The 19,758-nt window shown below is 47.2% G+C and overlaps 1 protein-coding gene across 1 annotated transcript in view; it reads right to left on the bottom strand.

Moving 5' to 3' along the window:
* Positions 1-4,562: 4,562 nt before the first annotated feature.
* ARMC9 (armadillo repeat containing 9) overlaps positions 4,563-19,758 on the bottom strand; it is a 90,682-nt gene continuing 75,486 nt past the window's right edge. Inside the window, exons 23-26 of the mRNA XM_063306302.1 lie at positions 12,247-12,374; positions 10,063-10,192; positions 7,078-7,247; positions 4,563-5,364 (exon numbers count right to left, since the gene is read on the bottom strand). Coding sequence (XP_063162372.1) covers positions 5,342-5,364; positions 7,078-7,247; positions 10,063-10,192; positions 12,247-12,374 — 451 coding nt within the window. The 3' untranslated portion in view covers positions 4,563-5,341. The remainder of the gene's footprint in view (positions 5,365-7,077; positions 7,248-10,062; positions 10,193-12,246; positions 12,375-19,758) is intronic.

The raw sequence follows: 19,758 nt of genomic DNA, 5'->3' as shown, positions 1-19,758 counted from the left end.
AAGCCCAAAAAGGGTTTGGAAGCAAATCAAACAGACACCTTTCTGATTCACTGGAGTATACGAAGGGGCAGGAGGCGCAACCCACACAGACCTGCAAGGTTCTGTTATTATAGCCTATCTCAATAAATGTAGTTTTAGTCTTCCTGCAGAGTTGATTTCCTGGTCTGGTTTACCTAGTGGGGCTGACATCCTGGTACAAAATGTCATGGCCTGACTGCTAACTGGGAAAATCCACTAATGCAAAATAATGTCCATCTTGATGTCACCCGTTGACTTCCAGGCCAATTCGAAGTGCTGGATATCATTTATAAAGCCCTCTATGGCAGTGTTTCTCAACCTTGGGCACTTTAGGAAGTGTGGACTTCAACTCCCAGAATTCCCCAGCCAGCATTGAAGTCTACACATTAAAGCATGCTGGCTGGGGAATTCTGGGAGTTGAAGTCCACACTTCCTAAAGTGCCTATGGTTGAGAAACACTGCTCTGTGGTATGACCCCACTTGCCTGTTCTGTCTGAACATCAAAGGAAGGGCTGCTAAGGACTCCACCCCCACAAGAAGTGACAAAAGCTTTAGACCACCAACCCTACATTATGAGACCCAACTGGCCTCAATCTTCTCTCATTCAGATTGTTTCTTAAAACCATTTTGTTTCCAAGGGCGATCCCAGGATGAGTGGGGACGTCTCTCTCTTTTTGGTCATTATGACAGTTGGGCTGATTTTTGTATTTTGTTTTTATTGTTGACATTTCCTGTTTCATGGCTTGCATACAGCTGGTCCAGTGTTTCTCAACCATGGCAACCTGAAGATGTGTGGACTTCAACTTTCCTAATTCCATTCTTGCGTGGTCACTATTTCGGAATTTGGGGAATTAATCCCATGTCCTGGAAGGATTTTTTTTTTAATTGTAGTCTAAAACATACTTTTTTCCCCCTTTGCCATTTGAACTTTCTTTTCCACTTTTGGGACCTGAAATGAAAGTCCAACTTTGTTATTCATGTGAAATTTCTGGAGAATTCCAGCAGATGAATAGTCTGAGTGCCTGGTTTACCAAGCCTTTTGTTATGCAGACAGCTTGTTAACGGCCCAGAATGCTTTCTTGATCTTTCTTTAATGGCATTCAGAAGTTGGATTATTGAAGTTGGCACCTGGAGAAGGACTGGAACAAACATGGGTGTATCAGGAAAATCAAAAAGCTGAGAGGTGACTGAAGGTTCACACATGTTAACCTAGCAGATGTCCTCACCCAATACACAAAGGTTGGTTAGTACAACCAACTGGGATTATCTGGTAGTCTCCCAGTTCTGCTTAGTTTTCTGAGATCAAACAAGGTCATTTTGGTAGGGCCATCTGCAGCAACTTATTTTCTGAGATCTCCAGCTAAAAAGGACTGGAACAAACATGGGTGTATCAGGAAAATCAAAAAGCTGAGAGGTGACTGAAGGTTCACACATGTTGTTTTCCTATTTGGAGACTGGGATTAAAAAACCTGGGTTGCTTAAGATAGGCACAAATATACAGTAGATTGATCATAGATTTCTATTTGCATATGTACTACATGCTGTTAGCTGACTGTGCTACCAGTTAGGCCCAAGTTTATGGAACTAAGCTTCTAATCCTATTGTTGTGTTGAGGGATATTTTACTTTTGGTTGTATATTGACTGCACTGGATTTTATTTTGCGTACAGTACAGAACACAAACAGTAATATATCTTGTCATCAGTCTAATTATAGGCATGGAATAAAGTTACTGCTGCAGCTATTCTTGCCTAAGCCCAGAGAAATGGGCTAATTCAGTAGCCCGAAAAAATGTTGTGATGTTGCAGTAAAGCACCTGATGGTTTGGCTTCCAAGGGCCTCTCTCATGGGCTCCCATTTCATAGGCAGGTGTGATAAAATTGCCATTCATCATGTTATGCCACAGAAACTAGACCAGAGTTGTGTTCCTCCAGCCTGGGAGACTCAATAATAGCTGTTTCCCCATATTCCCCAAAGTCAGTCATTTTGCTGAGCCCTTACTGTGTTGTTCATTGAAGAGGCTAGTCAAAGCCAAAAGCCAGTTGATTTACTACTTTCGAAACTCAGCAGATTCTCCAGGAATGAATGATTTCCTTGGAAACAGACCAACTTTTTCATCATCGACATTCTGGAGAAAAGCAGAGGCAGACAGGCAGGAAAAACGTTGGGGCGGGAGACGGGAGGAGAGATGGGGAGACCAAACAGGCACCAGATGAGAGATCTGGCAGCGAGCAGCATCTTCTCGGGGCTGGCTAAACTTGCTGCTGTGGGAGAAGCATCCAAGGGCGTCTGCAGATATGGTCCAAAAAGCCATGATGGCGATGGGATCGAAGCTTGCACCATGCCCTGGAAGCACATTAAGATGCACGGATGACACAGCAGAGTCCAGAAGCTCTCAGACTCTGCCAAGGCTGGTCAGCCTGCTGGTCCCCAGTCACGGTCGGCTTTATGGGCTTGGCACTGCACCGGATCTTCTGGCATGGCCAAAAGTATTGTTTTGGCTGATCTTGAAGAAAAGGAAGTCACGGGTCTCTGATCTAAAAGCTACTTCGGGCTATCTGAGGACCCAACACCTCACTGTGACAGGCTCTAGCTGGGGTGGAAAACCAAGCAGGTTGATCCTGGTTGGTATTGGATGGCAGACCACCAGGAGATCCGACAGTTAGGTAGCTTGATCTTTCATACAGCCCTGACGTCTTGTCAGTTATGAGGCCGAAACAGAATTTTCCTTTTAAACCACATTTCCAGGACTCTCCTGCTAAGGTCAGGATGGCAACCCCCAGAATTCCAGCCATGCCGCTGAGGAATTCTGTGCACACATCAGATTGAGGAAGGTAGAGACAGAACATCTGAGAGGTGTCCTTCCTTTATGCTCTAACAATAAAATGGGAATGTATTATTTATAAAACAGCACACCAAGAAATTGTCCATTTGGAAAGCCAGTCTGGGCTGGCTTGAATTCTGGAAGCAATCGCACTGGTTCCATTTCCATGAGCCTTGGGAAGGCACAATCACTTGTGCTTTGAGAGCGGGCCAAGATTTCCCAAGGAGGCACGTTTGACACACATTCACATGTATGAAAGCCCTAGTGGGCGCAGGCCTGGGGCAAGGAGTCACCACAGTCATGTCTGGCGGCTGCTGCGGTTTTTCCTGTATGGAGCAAAATCTGATAGTCCCTTCATGGGAAGAGAGTTGCAGCCACCAGGTGGCTTTTAAACGCAGGGAAAACATTACAAACATAAAATTGGGGTGGTGGTGGGGATGCTTGAAGGCTGTGCTTTGTCCGAAAAGGTTACAGCGTGAAATGTGTGGCTCTTCAACCCACTGCAGGAAGGCTCAGCAGGACTTTCTGGGGCCCCGTGTAGCCTCCTGGGGCCACTCCCCTAAAATGATGGAATTCATAGAAGACCGTGTGAGTAATGGCCCAAACTCATTTGGTCCAGTGGTTAAGGTGCTGGGCTAGAAACCAGGAGGCTGTGAGTTCTAGTCCCACCTTAGGCACAAAAGCTGGCTGGGTGACCTTGGGCCAGTCCCTCTCTCTCAGCCCAAGAGCCAATCAGGTGTGGTATGAGAGTTCTAGTCCCGCCTTAGGCACGAAAGCCAGTTGGGCGACTCTGGGCCAGTCCCTCTCTCTCAGCCCAAGAGCCAATCAGGCGTGGTATGAGAGTTCTAGTCCCGCCTTAGGCACGAAAGCCGGCTGGGTGACCTTGGGCCGGTCCCTCTCTCTCAGCCCAACCCACCTCACAGGGTTGCTGTTGTGGGGAAAATAGGAGGCGGAAGGAGTATTGAGTATGTTCGCCTTGAGTTATTTATAAAAACAATAAAGGTGGGATAAAAACAAACAAACAAACAAACAAACATTCCCTCCTTGATTGCAGGCGGCACAACTGAAATACCAGCTGTTAGGGAGCGTATGGGCTATTGTTCCCTTATCTAGGTTTGTGAACTTTCTGAAGACACCTGCTCCAGAACATAAGCAGAGGGCTGAAAAGGATATTGAGTAATTACATAGCAAATCATAACCCTATGTTTCCCTGTCTCTAGTGGCACCCACACTCTGCATCCCAGAAGACTGTATTATGAATTAATGAATTGTGCCTGTGCAGCCAGTTGCTGGAGATGCAGAGCCATTAGCCCACCCCCAAGGAATGCTGACATCTCATTCTCTAGAGGTTCTAGAGCAGGGTTCCTCAACCTCGGCAACTCTAAGCTGTGTGGACTTCACCTCCCAGAATTCCCCAGCCAGCATTGCTGGCTGGGGAATTCTGGGAGGTGAAGTCCACACAGCTTAGAGTTGCCGAGGTTGAGGAACCCTGTTCTAGAGAACACATCCCACCTGTTGTTTTAGAGCAACAACAGTCCAGAGTTTTCTGAGAGACCCCATTCACGTCATGCCAGACATGCGTCCGTCCTTGAATTCAGCTGGAGCCTGCAGCTGCGCTGGAATCAGATGGCAGAGCAGCTCTAACATGGGGGAGCTGCCAACCCATCATTCCCTGTTGTCAGCTTTGAGGTTGGCCAGGTCAGGAAAGAGACACAAGCAGCCCTGGTACTCTACTTTATTGATACAGGCCACCATTGCAGGATCTGACAGCGTGCCCCCTTCCCTCCCACGTACACCAAAGGCAGTCAAGAAGGGGCCACCTTGAGCTTCTTTCTCACGGCTTCCTGTTTTCCTGGGGTAAGTTCAAGTTTTCCCTCCAGTCGCATGCACCTTCCTCAAGGTCATTTCCGTGCTCCTCTGTACCTCAAGGAGGAGGACTGGCAGAAGATCCAAGGCAGGGCGGCCATTGCAGGGGTAGACTAGACCTCTGTCCCAGCTCTTCAAATCGGCCCTTGTCTCCAAACTCTCTGAACAGCAGGCAAACCCAGTTTATCCTTGTCTTGCCAATCTGAACCCCAAGAAGGTTCTGCTGACCTTGAAACGTGCCCATTAGGTGGACGTGCAGATGCCCACAGCAACGTTCTCTATGTCACATGCAGGCTGGGCTCTCCTTGGCATGTTGCAATCGTGTGAGGGCAGGCACGGTTTTGTGATTTTTTTCTCAGTACAGCCGGGGGTGTGTGTGCTCTGTGCATGAAAGCTGTGCATTCCGGGGGTCTCTGGTTCCAGGAAGGATCCTTTCTTTTGACCACGTATCAAAAAACCAGCACTCTATCAGATGGTCTCTCGGCCATGAGGTGTAGAGTACCGGTGCTCTCAGGCTAATCTCCTGCTTCATCCAGCAGGATGCCAGGAAGGTGCCAGGATTCCAGTTACAGAAAGCTGACTGTGGCTGTCTTCAAGCACCAAGACGGGTGGCTCTTGAGGAAAGGGCCTGTCCTCACCTCCTAGAAGGCTGGCCGCCTGCAGGAGAGGGGGAGGAAAGGAGGGGAGGGGAAGCCATCCGTTAAAGCAGAACTCAGAAGAGGGCAGGGCCACCTGGGAAGTGACGATGGCTCTTTAGCCCGCTTGCAAGCAGAAGGCACTGAACCAGCTGTGCAGAACCAGCTGTCCCCCCGATTTGGAAGAAGGGAGCCACGAGGGGACTCCACGCTCTGGTCCATGCACATGTTCAGAAGTCCAGAGCCGCTTTCCCTGGAAAGCAGAAAGCAGGTGTGGGGACAGTTTGCCTTGCGATGGGGGCCCTTTCTGGATTTCAGCCGTGCTTCCTTCTCAGGGATGGCAGCAGCGAAGCAGGAAGGCCCTGCGTTTGCTAACCGTCCCCTTGATGCAGGCAGGCCAGAGAGCATGTCGCGGGAAGCACAGCAGCAAGCGGAGGGAGGCTTTGGCAGGAGACAGAAAAGAGGGGCCAGAAGCAACTCTGGCCAGGACAAAGATTGTGCAAAAGGTGACCCCAGACATGCGTCCATCCTTGATTCCCTCTTTTGGGAATCTGTTCCTTATTCCTGATCTGAACTGTGACAATCACCCTCAAGCCATCAGGAAAATCACTTCATGCTACTTGTTTTCATCCCTCTGTCCTGGCAGCTTGCTGCCATCACCGAGGGAGATGGATTCATCTCCCCAAATTGCCAGCCAGGCTGCTTCCCAAAGGCAGTGATGAACGTGAGGACAGGAATGCTCCCGTCACCCAGGGCCACCTCAAACACTTAGTCGACCCACCAAGTCGACTTGCCTTGGGCACTGGGGCCGGGATGATCAGGGTCCCCACCTGGAGGAGGGTCCCAACTGCAAGCTTTGTCTTTATTTTAATGGAATTGTGGATCGGTTCGTAAAACATTTGGTTTGTTGCAAGCTTTCCAGAGTTGCAGAGCTGGCAGACATACATCTCACCAACCAATAAACCAACCAACCAACCAAGCAACCAATAAATAAATCTTTCTTCAATTTGGGAATCTCCAGACCGGTTGTACTTCAACTTCCATAAAGCTGAATGGAGGAGGAGGAGGAGAATTTAGCTTTACGTTTTGCAAAAACCTTGGATCCATGTGCCTGAAACAAATTTGCAAAAGGAGGACACTGACATTTTGTAGGATTTCAAAATTCAAACTGAGAGACCCTTAGAACATAATACACCAGAGATCATTGCAATAGAGGAGGAGGAGTTGTGGTTCACTGATGTAGCAATACCTGGGGATAAGCAAAAACAACATTCTGGAGAAAATAACAAAATACTGTGCCTTACCAATGGAGGTTGAAAAATTATGGAGGAAAAAAATAAATTACTAAATGATCCCAACTGGAGCTCTTGAGGCAATGCCAGAAGGATTCATCAAATATTTAGAAATGCTTAACCAGCTGGCGGTGGCACCACTGATTTTGCAAAAGATGAGCCTGCTTGGAACCGCACGCGTTCTTCAGCGGCTCCTCCATGACTCTTAGGTCCTTGGCTAAGATTTGTATCACTGGAGTCGATACCTAGGCAATTAGGCTGCGATATTCATTTGGATGAATTATGACGATCGGTCAAAGACCAAATGAATAGCAGATACAATGTCAGGAATTAGTCCAACACATCTGGAGGACACCAATTTGCAGAAGGTTCAAGAAGAATGGAATTGGAAGTGCGTGTTTGAACGAATACAGATGACGTGGCAAAGAAGTTTTCGTTCTTACTTTGCTTGCCTCTTGTTGGCCCCGAAGAGTTGGGACGGAGGGCTGGTTGGGGTCCAGACTGGGAGAACTCGGGGGCAACAGTTGGGACCTTTCCTCTCCCAGGCCGGATGTCCTGGAAGCCGGGGGAGCAGGGCAGCTGGGGTTTGCTGGCAAAGCCCAGAAGGAAGTCACTGCAAGCAACAAAGACAGAAGGAAGGGGTGAACCTTCTGAGCAGCAACTTCATTAGGGGACTTGGAGGAAGACAGCAGAGCAGAAGCCCACCAGGTTTTCAACAACGCCAGAGAGATGATTCTAGCCAGAATTCTAGGTCAAAAGCACCATTTGCTGCACATTTTGCCAATTATTTATCTTAACAAACATAATGACAAAGAACATAGAAACTCCCAAAACTCAGTGATTTCTAAGGAGTGTTTAACTGAAGTCCATGTTCTTTAAATGGGTAGGTTGAATTGAAATAAATGCCCATTTTTGCCTTTAACACCTTCGTTTCTCCCTCCCTTATATCAACTATCAGCTTCTCAAGGCAGGGGTGCCTTCTCTTTCTTTTTTGGGACAAAAAGTATGCCTCTGAGCATGGACAGAGTCCATTTCCCTCAACACACACCTGCCTGCGGCTTGCCTTCAGATCTGTTTAAGCTGTTTTTCCACCCACTTGTATACTTTTTTAAAACAAAGCCAGGATTGGTGCACAACTAATCTTCTAACATGCTATAGTATGATATGGTTAAGCAGTTCCCCTCCTGCCTTAATAGCCAGAAAGGTAGAGGAAGGGATATTGCAGAAATAATTAAAATGGGAGCTTGAAAGAGTCTCCATGCAGTTAAGCCATCAAAAGCAGCAATTGTCCAGGCTGAGAAGGATTAATGACATTATTTCCACCTGAAGGGAATGAGTGACCAGCAGCTTCGGTTTCCAGGGGAATGTCCTGAAAGTTACACATCTGTTTCCTCAAATTGCACCCATTGTTTGTGGTTTTGGCTCCAGCAAAGTTCAAATTCCCCATTGTCAGCAAGGGCAGAGTGAACTAATCAGGCAAACTTGTTTGCACAGACTTCTGAGTGCCCGTTTCCTCACCTTCTTTTAACAGCCCCTCTGTATCTTTGCAGAAGATCTTGCCAACTGTTCCCGTCCAGGAAGAAGGCTCTGGCCAAACATGAACCTTGCTGATGGAATCTCAGTTTTTTTAATCACTCCCTGAGCAAAATAGTTTGCAACAGGCTGCATACATTTTTCAACAGATGGCCTCTGCTCTCATCAGATCCAACAAGCTTGGCTCAGCCCCCTTGTGTCACAGCTTGCTGGAACCCTACTCACGTTATTAAGTCCATCTGGATGCAGACTGAAAGACTTATTTACATTAAAGTTGTGGTCAGGCATGTCAAACCCCAACTGCAGGAAGCCATGTTGGTTGGGGATATGGGAACTGAAGTCCATCTTCATCCTTGCCTGAAACCTACTCTAAACCATCTTCTTGTGGGAGACCAAGGGAAAGGTGAGACAGATTCTTAGCAATTAGCAAATCTCAGATCCCAGATTCTGGACATCCTTGTGGAGTTGGCCTTCCTCAGCTTGGTCCCACCTCTCATTCAGTTTCTCCGCATAGCTACTCTGTTCTCCGATAAAGCCCAAAGCCCAAAACCTCTGAGATGTAGAACTGGTCCTAGATGCCAGCTGGAGGGATGGCAGCTTCCCCAAGGAGGTGAGTCATTGGGAAGCCAGGTCAGAGGAGAACTCCCCTTGCGTAGTTTTCCTGAGGGTCTACAACAGTGTTTCTCAACCTTGGCAGCTTGAAGATCTGTGGACTTCATCTCCCTTCAACTGGGAGTTGAAGTCCACACATCTTCAAGCTGCCAAGGTTGAGAAACACTGGTCAACAATAATGTCACTAAACAGCAGGTGGAGTGGGGAAGATTTTGTCTGTGGAAACAGGCAGGAGAAAGGAGTTAAACCCTTTCTCTCATGCTAACACCAATCAGGGCCTTCAGAGCTGGTGGGAAAAATTCTTATCATATCAGGGTTGGTTCTTAAACAAAACATTTTCCATCACTTTGCTCTGTTTCCTTCCTCAAAGGTGCATAATCAGAGTTGTGATTACAAGACAGTGTTCACCCAAGCCAGGCTCATACATTACGTAAGGCCAGTGTTTCTCAACCTCAGCAGCATGGGCGGACTTCAACTCCCAGAACTCCCCAGCCAGCATGGGTGGACCTCAAATCACAGAATTCTGGCAGTTGAAGTCCACAGTTCTTAAAGTTGTAAGTGTTGTCTGCCTCCCAGAGTCACTGATATGTGAGATGGGCGGCTGTATAAATATAAATATGATGTGGCTAGATCCAGGACTTCCAAGATGGAGCCTTGCTTAGAATAACTGCACAAGGAGGCTACCTTCATATTCTGGCCAGGGTTATTTATCATGCATAAGCTAGGCAGCCATATACGTTTTCTAAATAAAAACATGAATCAATACAATATTCTATAAAAAGGACTTCGCTCAAGAAAAAAAAAAGCAAAAAAAGCTAAATTGAATACCTGCCAAACAACATTCAAGCAAGAGGCCCAGGTGATTTCTCACCAACTATTTATTCAACATAATTTTTGTACACCGCAAGACTACAATTCTGAGCGGCCTACAAGCATCTCAGCCTTACCATCTAAACATTAATGCTCATTAAAAGATAGCTGTCCTCCTCCCCACTAGCCACTTGAAAAGCTTTTCAAAAGCTTCCCAAAGGAAAGGGCCAGAATTAGCCCCAAGAATGGGGTGCTCCATAGTGTCCTTCTGCCCCATGGCTCCCTTCGATTCACATGGGATGGCCCCTTAAGGGAAGTCTCTCTTGATGGACATCCTTGGAGTTCAAGTCCATACAACTTATATTTGCTGAGGCCGAGAGACACCTGGACTTGTAAAACGCAGCACAAGATAATTTCCAAGCCGTCATCACCTGCTCCCTTATATTCTAGAAAACCATGTGCTACTTACAGACCTGTTTGGCATCCCATTGACACTGTCCTGGGAAAGGCTGGGGGACTGGAGAACGAGAACATCAGCAGCGGACCGGACATCCCGACCAGTTCTGAGGTGCACCGAAGGCCTCCCTGAAGCTTCTGTTTCAACTGTCATTTGGAAAAGTGGACATTTCAACACATGCAAGGAGTGCTTTGCATTTTTCTTGCAGAGATATTCATGCCCGTCCCCGAGCTTTAATCCTAAGACTTATAAGCTAAATGGAACAGGAGTAAGGAACTACAAATGTTGCTGCATCTTAATAGCCAGTAACCCCGGTTCCCATAAGCCAGTGTTTCTCAACCGTAGCAACTTTAAGATATGTGGACTTCAACTCCCAGAATTCCCCAGCCAGAGTTGCTGGCTGGGGAATTCTGGGAGTTGAAGTCCACATATCTTAAAGTCGCTAAGGTTGAAAAACACTGCCATAAGCATTACATTATTTATTTCTTTTTATTTATTTGTTCAATTGGTATAGCTGCCCAGAGTCATTGAGAGTCAGGTGGCATACCAGTTTTCATCATCATCATCACGATCATCATCTCGCACACAAAACCCTAGGCAGCTCACATCTGTATAATTTCAGCTGTTGCATCTGCATATTTCTCTTCTCCCAGCCTCCCTTCCTCCCTTTCTTTCTTTCTCTCCCTCCAGAATTCTTCTGCTGTCCCCATGTAGGCCCCTTGTCACTCCTGAGTCCAGGAGTGGAACCTATGAGCCACAGCAGCCCTCCAGGAACTGAGGACCACACTAGCAAAACCGAAGAGCCAATCAGCCAAATTTCAGCAGCGTTATTCTTTTGCTTTTTTAGTCAAAATTCAGGGTGGAGGTGGGAACAGAAGCTTCTGGGATGCAAACTACTCATATCGCTACTTTTAAAAACTCTCAAAACAGCCCCAAGGGTGATTTGGGGGGGATTTTTTAAAGCTGGGGATGGAAGTGGTTTGCCCTCTGTCCTCAGCCTTAAAAACATGGCAAGAATTGACCCAAAGCCCCTCCAGTGTCATCCTCAGATCCTCTGCCCCTCTGAAATTAAATATCTCTTCTTTTTCTTCTTCTTCTTAGCATTTTATTCCTGTCTGAAACCCTTCCAAATCCCCTTATCCATTATTGGCTTGAAATGTTGTCTTTCTTAATTTATATGGAATTACAAAGCATCCCAGATCGGTCAAACTTTACAACGCTGGCAAGACAATGATGGAGTTTTAAATGTATCTAATTATTTTGATGCTTTCCAATTAAAACAACGAACTCACGTTGCCCAGAAGTCAAGAGTCGATACAAGTCAAGGATGAGACTCAATCTGTGTGAGCAGCGCCATGTTCCTCTGATATGAAGCAATTAATATCTATATTAATATCTAATATTCTCTACTATATCTGCTGTAGCCCTCTGGAACATCACTTCCCCTGAGGTGAGGTTAGCCCCATCTCTGTTAGCCCATGGCGAGCTTGCAAAGTGGCTGAATGAAGCTAAATGATGGTTGTCCTCTGCTGTCTGGGGGTTCTTCTCCGTTTTTATTCCTTTGTATTTGTATTTTGTATTTTTGTTATGTTATTTGCCTGATGTTTTTTATGATTGTGAGATGGTTGTAATTGTTATTCTGCTTGTAAGCCACCCCAAGTCACTTTTTATGAGATGGGCGGCTATATAAATTTGCCAAACCAATAAAAAATAAATAATTAAAATTCACTTTAGAAGTTTGGAAGGAGGGGGGAACCGATTCACCCTCCCGATTCTTCCCAGCTTAGAATCGTGGGGTCCTACAGTTGGATAAGGCCACTGAGGCCAGCCCCCTGCTCAGGCAGGAATTCAATTCAGGCATCCCCAACTTGTGGCTGTCTTGCCTCTGCCTGACACGTTGCATGAAGGGGAGCTTACTACCTCCCTGCTGAACCGCTCTTACAACCAGGCTGTTTTTTTTCCCTGACATTGAATCGGAATCCACTTCTTCAACTTGGAATTCACCGTGCCGGGTCCTGGGTTCTGGACCGACGCAGAACAGACTGCCAAGAAGCCACTGGACCGACGACAGTAGAAGACTGCCATTGGAGCACATTCTAAAATTCAAGCCACATCTACCCGAGATCCTAAAAACGGGCAGGCCAAAGCCGGCCCTTCAGGGATGCAGCCGCTGAGCTGCCGGCCCCAGCGAAAGCCTTACATGTCGCCGAAGAGAAATAAAGCTCCGAAAGGCTGGGCCTCTTCCCGCTGCGCGTTGGAGGTCGGGAGTTTGGGCAACGCTGAGCACTTTTCTCTTTGCTGCTGGAAGGCACGGCATCGTTTTCCAGCCTGGAGTAAACAAGATGGCAGAGCGATGAAAGCCTGTAGCGTTACACCGTTATCACCACACGGATTCTTACCTCCCTAATTTCCTGTAATCGAGAAGAGAACAATTTTGTACTGCAGATCAGTGCCAGGTTCATGACAGCCTTGCTCTCTGCCGTTCTGCCTCTCCTTCCCGAAGTGGAATCAGAAGTTATACAGGCCTCTATGACCACTAAGTCTGCTGGCTGGGGATGATGGGAAGAGGAGTCCAATACATCTGGAAACTACCAGGCTGATTTCCCCCTTTTGCTTCAGAGCTGGCAGAGGAGCTAGCTGGCTTAGATCTTTCTCCTTAGTCAACAGGAGATCAAGGACTTTCTATGTCCAGTTTCATCAAAACGGGCTTAGCCCCGTTCCTGAATTAATTCATTTTCCGGGTTTGCATAATACCACGAACAATACGACAGCCAAAGGGGCTGGGTGTGCCTGGTCGTGCTAAACCAAAACCAAACCAACTAAGGGTTACATTTAACCAAGCTTAGCACAGCATAATGCAGCTGCTAGGTTTTCAGCAGTCTGAGTCCCGGCCTTGTGAACCCAGCCACCATGAAGCAAGTCATTGGTCCATAAGCCTGGGATGACTTACCATGAGGATAACAGCTCTTCAAATTAGTGACAGGGGGATAAGGGGTTTTTCTAGCATCAGGCCTGTGTGAAGCCTCAATGCTTCCCTTTGACCAGGATTGGAGTGAGGCCCCTTCTCCAAAGCCCCTTCATGAGGCAACATGATCCCTTGGCTTCTGAGGCCAAAGCAACTGGTCATTTTGCCTTGCTCCACAGCAGAACCCCTTCTCAGGTTTCTTTTACCAAGCTTAAGGAATGGGAAGGGGCCAGGTTGGCAAACCACGTGGGATCACTTGCACTGCGTACCAAAGGCGGACCACCTCTTCTGCACTGCTCACCAGCTTTCCAGGTTGGGTGGCTCCAGAGAAGGTAGTGGGCAATCCTTCGGTGCGCACTGAAGGAGGTCAGGATGGAGCCATCTCAAAGTGCGCCAGAAGACTTGCACATGGGTGGTCTGGTTGTGTGCTACAGGCAATCCTGAAAATTGCCCACCATGGAAGAATTTCGGCCAAAGCTGGGGGAGAAGTCTGAGAGGGGCCAATATGGATTCAAGGCATCCAAATGGCATTGAAAACTCTATAGCTCTTTGCTTTGTTGCTGCAAATTGGAGGCATGACAAGTAGGGTTGCTCAGCCCTCAGAAGGCTGGGGAGAACAATCTTCTACCTCCTTCATCCAAAGCCACTGAGTGCTTTAAAGACTAATGTCACTATTCAAGATGGGTCCTAGTTAACAAGCAATTAGCACCACAATTCCAGGACTCCTGCTATATGAACCTACTTAATGCCCCACTCAGCAATCAGCTGCATTCTGCACCAGTTGCATTATGCAGGGCATCTTCAGGGGTAGTTCCAGACAGCATGCAATCCAACTGTGAGGTTATTAAGGCACGGGTTCATGGGCCTCAGTTATTCCCATCCAGACAAGGCTGTACCTGGCACACCACCTGCAACTGGGCATCATCTTCTCTGCAGTGAAGCCCCTGTGCCTCTGGTAGTATCCTGGACTCAAGCCACACATCACCCTTTTGGGAGGAAGAGCTCCTTCATCTAGAAGGCCCCACCATCCTATTTCCCAGAACAAAGAACTCCTTTTCCAATCTGCCCATCTTATCTGGTTTCAGTTTCTTAGCCCATCTTCAGACCATCAGTCTCTAAGCCAGTGTTTCTCAACCGTGGCAACTTTAAGATGGGTGGACTTCATCCCCCAGAATTCCCCAGCCAGCATCTCTCAATTCTGGGAGATGAAGTCTACCCATCCATGGTTGAGAAACACTGCTCTAAGCAATTGGGCAGCCTTTCCTGATTCAGATTAAAACTAAAGTTGTGGATCATCTGTGTTGCACACCAAATCTTGGGATTACCACTCCCTGTGACTCCGTGTAGATATTAAGCAGTGGGGAGAAAGAACCGAACCCTCACCCACCTCCAGTGCAAATGCTATGGAGCTCTCAACTCTTCACTAGCGTAGGGGTCCCTGGAGACAGGAATGGAGCCTCCAAAACTGAATACTTCCACTTCCCAACCCATGCTCTTGAAATGTGACGGAGAAATAGAACAATGCATGCCATTTAAAAGAGATACTCTCTCCAGCTCAGGGCAATGGATTTTGCAAATCCAGCTGAAAAGGAAATTGCAATTTCCCTTTGTTTGGAAAATGTCACAAAGTAAAGTAAGTCAGCCATGTTCCAAATGTTCTTTTGTTTTATGAACTAGGCCTCAGACCGCCAAAAAATATAGCTTATCTTTGGGAAAAACACAGAGAGGGTCAGTTTTTACTGATGGCAGATCCTCATTAAAATGTAAGCCTTCGTCTTAAGGCTACATCTTTCTGGTAGCATTATTCAAAAGTTGAAACTTTTCTCTTTCTCTCTCTGATGAGCTTCTCTGGGGAAAAAAAACTCTGCATATGCTCAGTAATTTAGGATTCTATTTAAGCTGCCCATATGTATTACCTAAATTACATTAAGTCATTGGGTTTTATTTGAAGTTGTGAGTTTGTAAGTGTTGCCTTCCAAATACTGTATATAAGGATACATGTACATATAAAGGCATTTGGCCACATTCTTTTAAAGGAAATTTCTGATTTTTTTTTTAATATGCAAGACTGAAGAATAAGTAAGTTGCTCCTTCCATATTTAGAATATTGGACATGGGTTTTATCAATGCATTTTTTTTCTGAGCTAGGAACCCAAAAATACAATCTGTGGAGTCCTTGGTGCTCTCTGAGCTTGATAGTTTGCTTGCAGACCTTTCGTTGCCTGACTAGGCAAAGTGTTCAGCTAGCCGATGAAAACTCCTTAAACTCACCACACATGGACAGACTCAACCATACTTTCAACTGGGAGACTGTGAGCATCCTAGACCAAGCTAAACGCAAAAATGCTAGGGAATTCCTGGAAGCCTGGCATTCAGACAAGTCAGCCATCAATAGACACACAGGTAAACAACATTCCCATTCAAAAGAGACAATAAAAAAGCTAAGAAAGGAGACAGAAAGACCAGAACACCTCCTTGCCAGCAATCAACACCCAGATAAGCAAAGATTAACACCAGGATTAACACCAGACAAACAATCAAGCAGTAAACAACAGTCTAATCAAGGAACCAAGGAGAAACCCCCACCCCCACCAACACTGGCAGGGCAAGCGACTATATATAAACAGAGGGCAAGGCCCACTCCCTCTTGCACTGATGATGGTACCTAATCAGGTAATGAAAGGTCTGCCAGCCAGCCACCGAGCTCAGAGAGCACCAAGGACTCCACCGTTCAACCCTGAGCTCCAGAGATTCTCTTCTAAGGTGCCTTCCTTTTTAATTTTTTCCCCCTACAGCTGGGGTGAAGGGAATTCACCTTAGTATCTCCCTGAGCAGCTGGGAAATTTGTTTTGCTTTCTGCAATCCTCAACTGGAAACCCTTCTCAAGGAGGAGATCCCACAAAACGAAAAGTAATTGGGTCTCCCAGATCTATAATTATTTTACAGGAGAGGACAGATCAACTGTCCACTTAGGCTATACAGACCATCTAGATTTGCAGAGGCTTTAAATCAGTGTTTTTCAAACTTGGCAACTTTAAGATGTGTGGACTTCAACTCCCAGAATTCCCCAGCCAGCTTGTTGGGTGCTGGGGAATTCTGGGAGTTGCCAGTGCTTTAAAACATGGGTGCAACAGCTGTGCTCTGAGAAGAACTGCATGCATGCGTGCACGCGTGCACACACACAGACACCAGCCTTCTGAGGCAGCAGTCCCATCCTTTGCTGCTGCTGGCGTTTGAGCAAAATTAAATTTAACGGTGATATCTGAATAAGCAGATGTGGTAGAATTAATTATGAAGAAGTGGATAGGGCTTAAGCCTTCAAGAGTTCTCCAGTGGACAGCACAGAAATAATTGTAATAAATACATCCCTCCCCCCCAGTTCTCCATTGCCCCACTCACATATAGCTTGGCTATATTCCACAAGTTCAACGTGTGACTCTTGGCCCAACCACGCTTCCTTCCTGGGTTCTTTCTTTCTTCCATTTCCCCTCCCTCTCCTTGTTCCTTCAGCCGAACGCGCAAAGCCTTCTGCTGCAGGAGAGGGCCACCCCTGGCCCTCATGGAGCCACCCAAGCCCCATCTGGCAGCTCCCAGAGGCCCTGCTGATCAAGTTGCCAAAATTCAGCAGCAAAAGTCCTAATTTTCAGCTGTTTGGTTCTGGCCTTTGGGAGAGGAATTCCACACCCCTCTTCCTGGCCGGCCAAGCCGAGCTGTTAAAAAAAAGGCTGCAGGAACCTGATCCAAAACTCCGTGGGCTTCCACAGGGCAGGGTCAGAAAAGTTAGCGCATATGGCCGTGCGATCAAAGCTCTGCCTGCTGTTTATGTGCATCCCACGGAAAAAACTGGCGGAGCTTCAACTGCACCACTGTGGCTACCATCTTGACTTCTTTAACCACATCCGTTGCCCAAACCTAGACAGTCCAAGAGTGGCAACTTTCCGTACTGCAAAGGTAGAAACGTGACATCCACCACGTTCTCCACCACCTGCACTGCGTCGGTACCACTGTACTCCTTGTTTTCACCATCTTGGGACTTGTGAGAAGAATCTGAGCATAAGAGAGCACAAGCTCATTCCTCTCCAACGCAGCGTATGAAGGAGCTTGTTGTATTGCCGCTACTCCTTCCACACGGCTCTGTGGATCCTGTAAATGCGGCCGTGAGATAAAAGCAACATGGAAGGGCCACGAAACAAGGCTTTTGAGGATTATGCTGTTGATGGAATTTGTTTCTAAAATGAAAAGGACTGGTCTCTGACAAGCACAATGGGTTGCTTGGCCTTCCTGGCGTAAAAAACGGAGGAAGACATACCTGCTAGCCACAGACCGCAGCAACCCTTACTCCCTGAATGCTGCTCCTTAGGCATACACAGGTTTAAAAGAACTCCCCGCGTACTGTGTGTGTGGGAACGAAATAAAATTATGCTTAGAACTGTCCCAAAGAGACCGGAGAAAACATTTCACAAACTCCCTAGAGCCGGGTCCTGCTTGCTTTTCCAACCTGTCCTGGCTTTTGAGCTCCTGAGATTTGACAACAATGGACCCAGTAAGGAGCAAAGTCTTCAGAACAGACTAGCTTCTTGAAAAAACAAAATATAGACATATTGGTAGCATATTTGAACTAAGAGTTCAAATGCAGGATAAATCTCAGATTCATGAGCACCCGAGCTTTCAAAAAGCAGGGTAGGGCTTATCTTCCCTCAATGTTTAAACTGTTCCTACTCCCTCCTGTTTTTTAATTTGTCTTGATTCATTTATCTTGGCTGGGTATCATTTACCTTGTTCTGTTCCTATAAATACAAACACAGAGGGAAAGATCTCGTATCGGAGGTGACCTGTAGTTACTGTGCACCCTTGAGGCCACAACAGCACCACTCCAAGCCATGGTTCGACAAGGACTGTCTTAATGCCAAAAAGGCTCTTGCTACCACTTACCAGGCTTATGCATCCGGTACTACACCGACAGCTGCACAGGACCTCCTCCAGCAGAAGAGGTACCACAAACAGCTGCTGGCACACAAGAAAAAGGGAGCCACGAAAAACAGCTGGACTTGCTCATTCAGGCAGTCAAGTCCAGTGGCGCAGCCTCAGTCCGGCGTATCACATCAAGCTCCCAGAGCAGTGGTCCATCCATGGTGGACTGTCGCATCCCCCCAGGGACCTGGGAGGCACACTTTCAGGAACTCTACATGGGCCTGTCTGTTGAAAGTGGATGCCCTAGCCAAACTATAGAAAATCTGTCAATGTGGGCACCAGTGACAGTGACAGGGATCAAGGACCTTGTTGCTCAGCTAAGACACGGGAAGGCCCCAGGAGAAGACCTCATCCCTCCAGAGGCCTTTAAAAACAACTTGGACTTCTGGGCCCCCACTCTGGCCTCACTCTTAACCTGCATCGACACCTATGGCCAAGTCCCCAAGGATTGGGGGCTTGCAATCATTGTCCTTATATATGAAAAAGGGAAGAAGGATGATCCTGCTAACTATAGACTGATCTGCCTCCTCAACACAATTAGCGAACTCTAGAGATACCTACAGCGGAAATTCCAGGACTGACTGGAACAAGAAAACACTCTTTTTCTATTTCTATATCAACTCCATGGCAGGCCATCTCCTCAACGCAAACTTCCACTCCCCAGAACTTCCTGGAAGACACATCTCTGTTCTACTCCATGCAGATGATGCAGCAATTCCTTCAAGAACACCTACTGGCCTGAAAAGAGCACTGAGAGCACTAATGCAGTATGGCAAGGAAGACCAGCTAGGACTCAATTATCAGAAAACTAAGATCATGGCATTTGCCAAAAGGCCCAAGAGCCACTCCGGGAACACAGATGGCCACAAGATTGAGCAGGACTCCCCTTTCAAATATCTGGGGGTGGTCCTCCATTCTGCCAGCAGTAGGAAAGCCCATGGGGACTACGTTGCTGAAAATGCACAGAGGAGCTTATCCGCCATCTTTAAATTCCGTAAGACAAGAGGTGGCCACTATATACCTGCAGCCCTCAAATGATTCAAAGCCAAGCCAATAGCACAACTCCTGTCTGGTGCCTGGCTTGGCCCCTTCTCCAATTTTGCACCGTTGGAACTTGGGCAATCCAAATGTCTAAGATTGGCCCTTCAAGTCCCAAAATGTGTCTCTAATGCTAGAAACGGGCCTCATGAAAGTGCAGGCCAGCGGGTGGGTGACCATGCTCAACTATTAGTGCGGATTATCCCTTTTTCCTTTTGCCCCTCGGCCTCGCCCCATTAACTACGAGTGAGGATTTTCAGTCCACGTGGAAGCAGGCAGTGGCAACTGAGATCTCCTCCCTGGGCTTCTCCCCAGGTCTGCTACTCAGCACGGGATACAGTCAGGCCGAAGCACTTGTTAAACAGCGTGGAGCAGGCACGGGGCGCCAGCTGGACCTATCCGGACCCCAAGCTTTATTGCCCATGAATCCAGCAGGTACTCTGCCTCCCCATGGCATACTTAACTAGACCCAAAGTACCTAAGCATTCTGCATTATGTGTCTCAATTATATCTTGAACAATTACTAATTAATTAAAAAAGGTAAAAAAAAAAAAGTAAGAAGTTATACTGTCCCGACTGTTCACTCTGGCACGATGTCCTGCCCTCCCCTCAGCTGTCCTTGAAAGCCAACACAGGAAGGTTCCTCGCCTGGAGAGACAGTGCCCCTGTGACTCCAGACACAGAAACGGCAGAGCCCGTGCTTCTCCAGGGCCTGTGTCACAGGGACGTTTGTCCTAG

This window comes from Candoia aspera, chromosome 6 (assembly GCF_035149785.1).
Source record: "Candoia aspera isolate rCanAsp1 chromosome 6, rCanAsp1.hap2, whole genome shotgun sequence".
Taxonomy (NCBI): Eukaryota; Metazoa; Chordata; class Lepidosauria; order Squamata; family Boidae; genus Candoia; species Candoia aspera.
The sequence above is the reverse complement of the archived record's forward strand: the minus strand, read 5'-3'. Positions and strand labels throughout refer to the sequence as shown.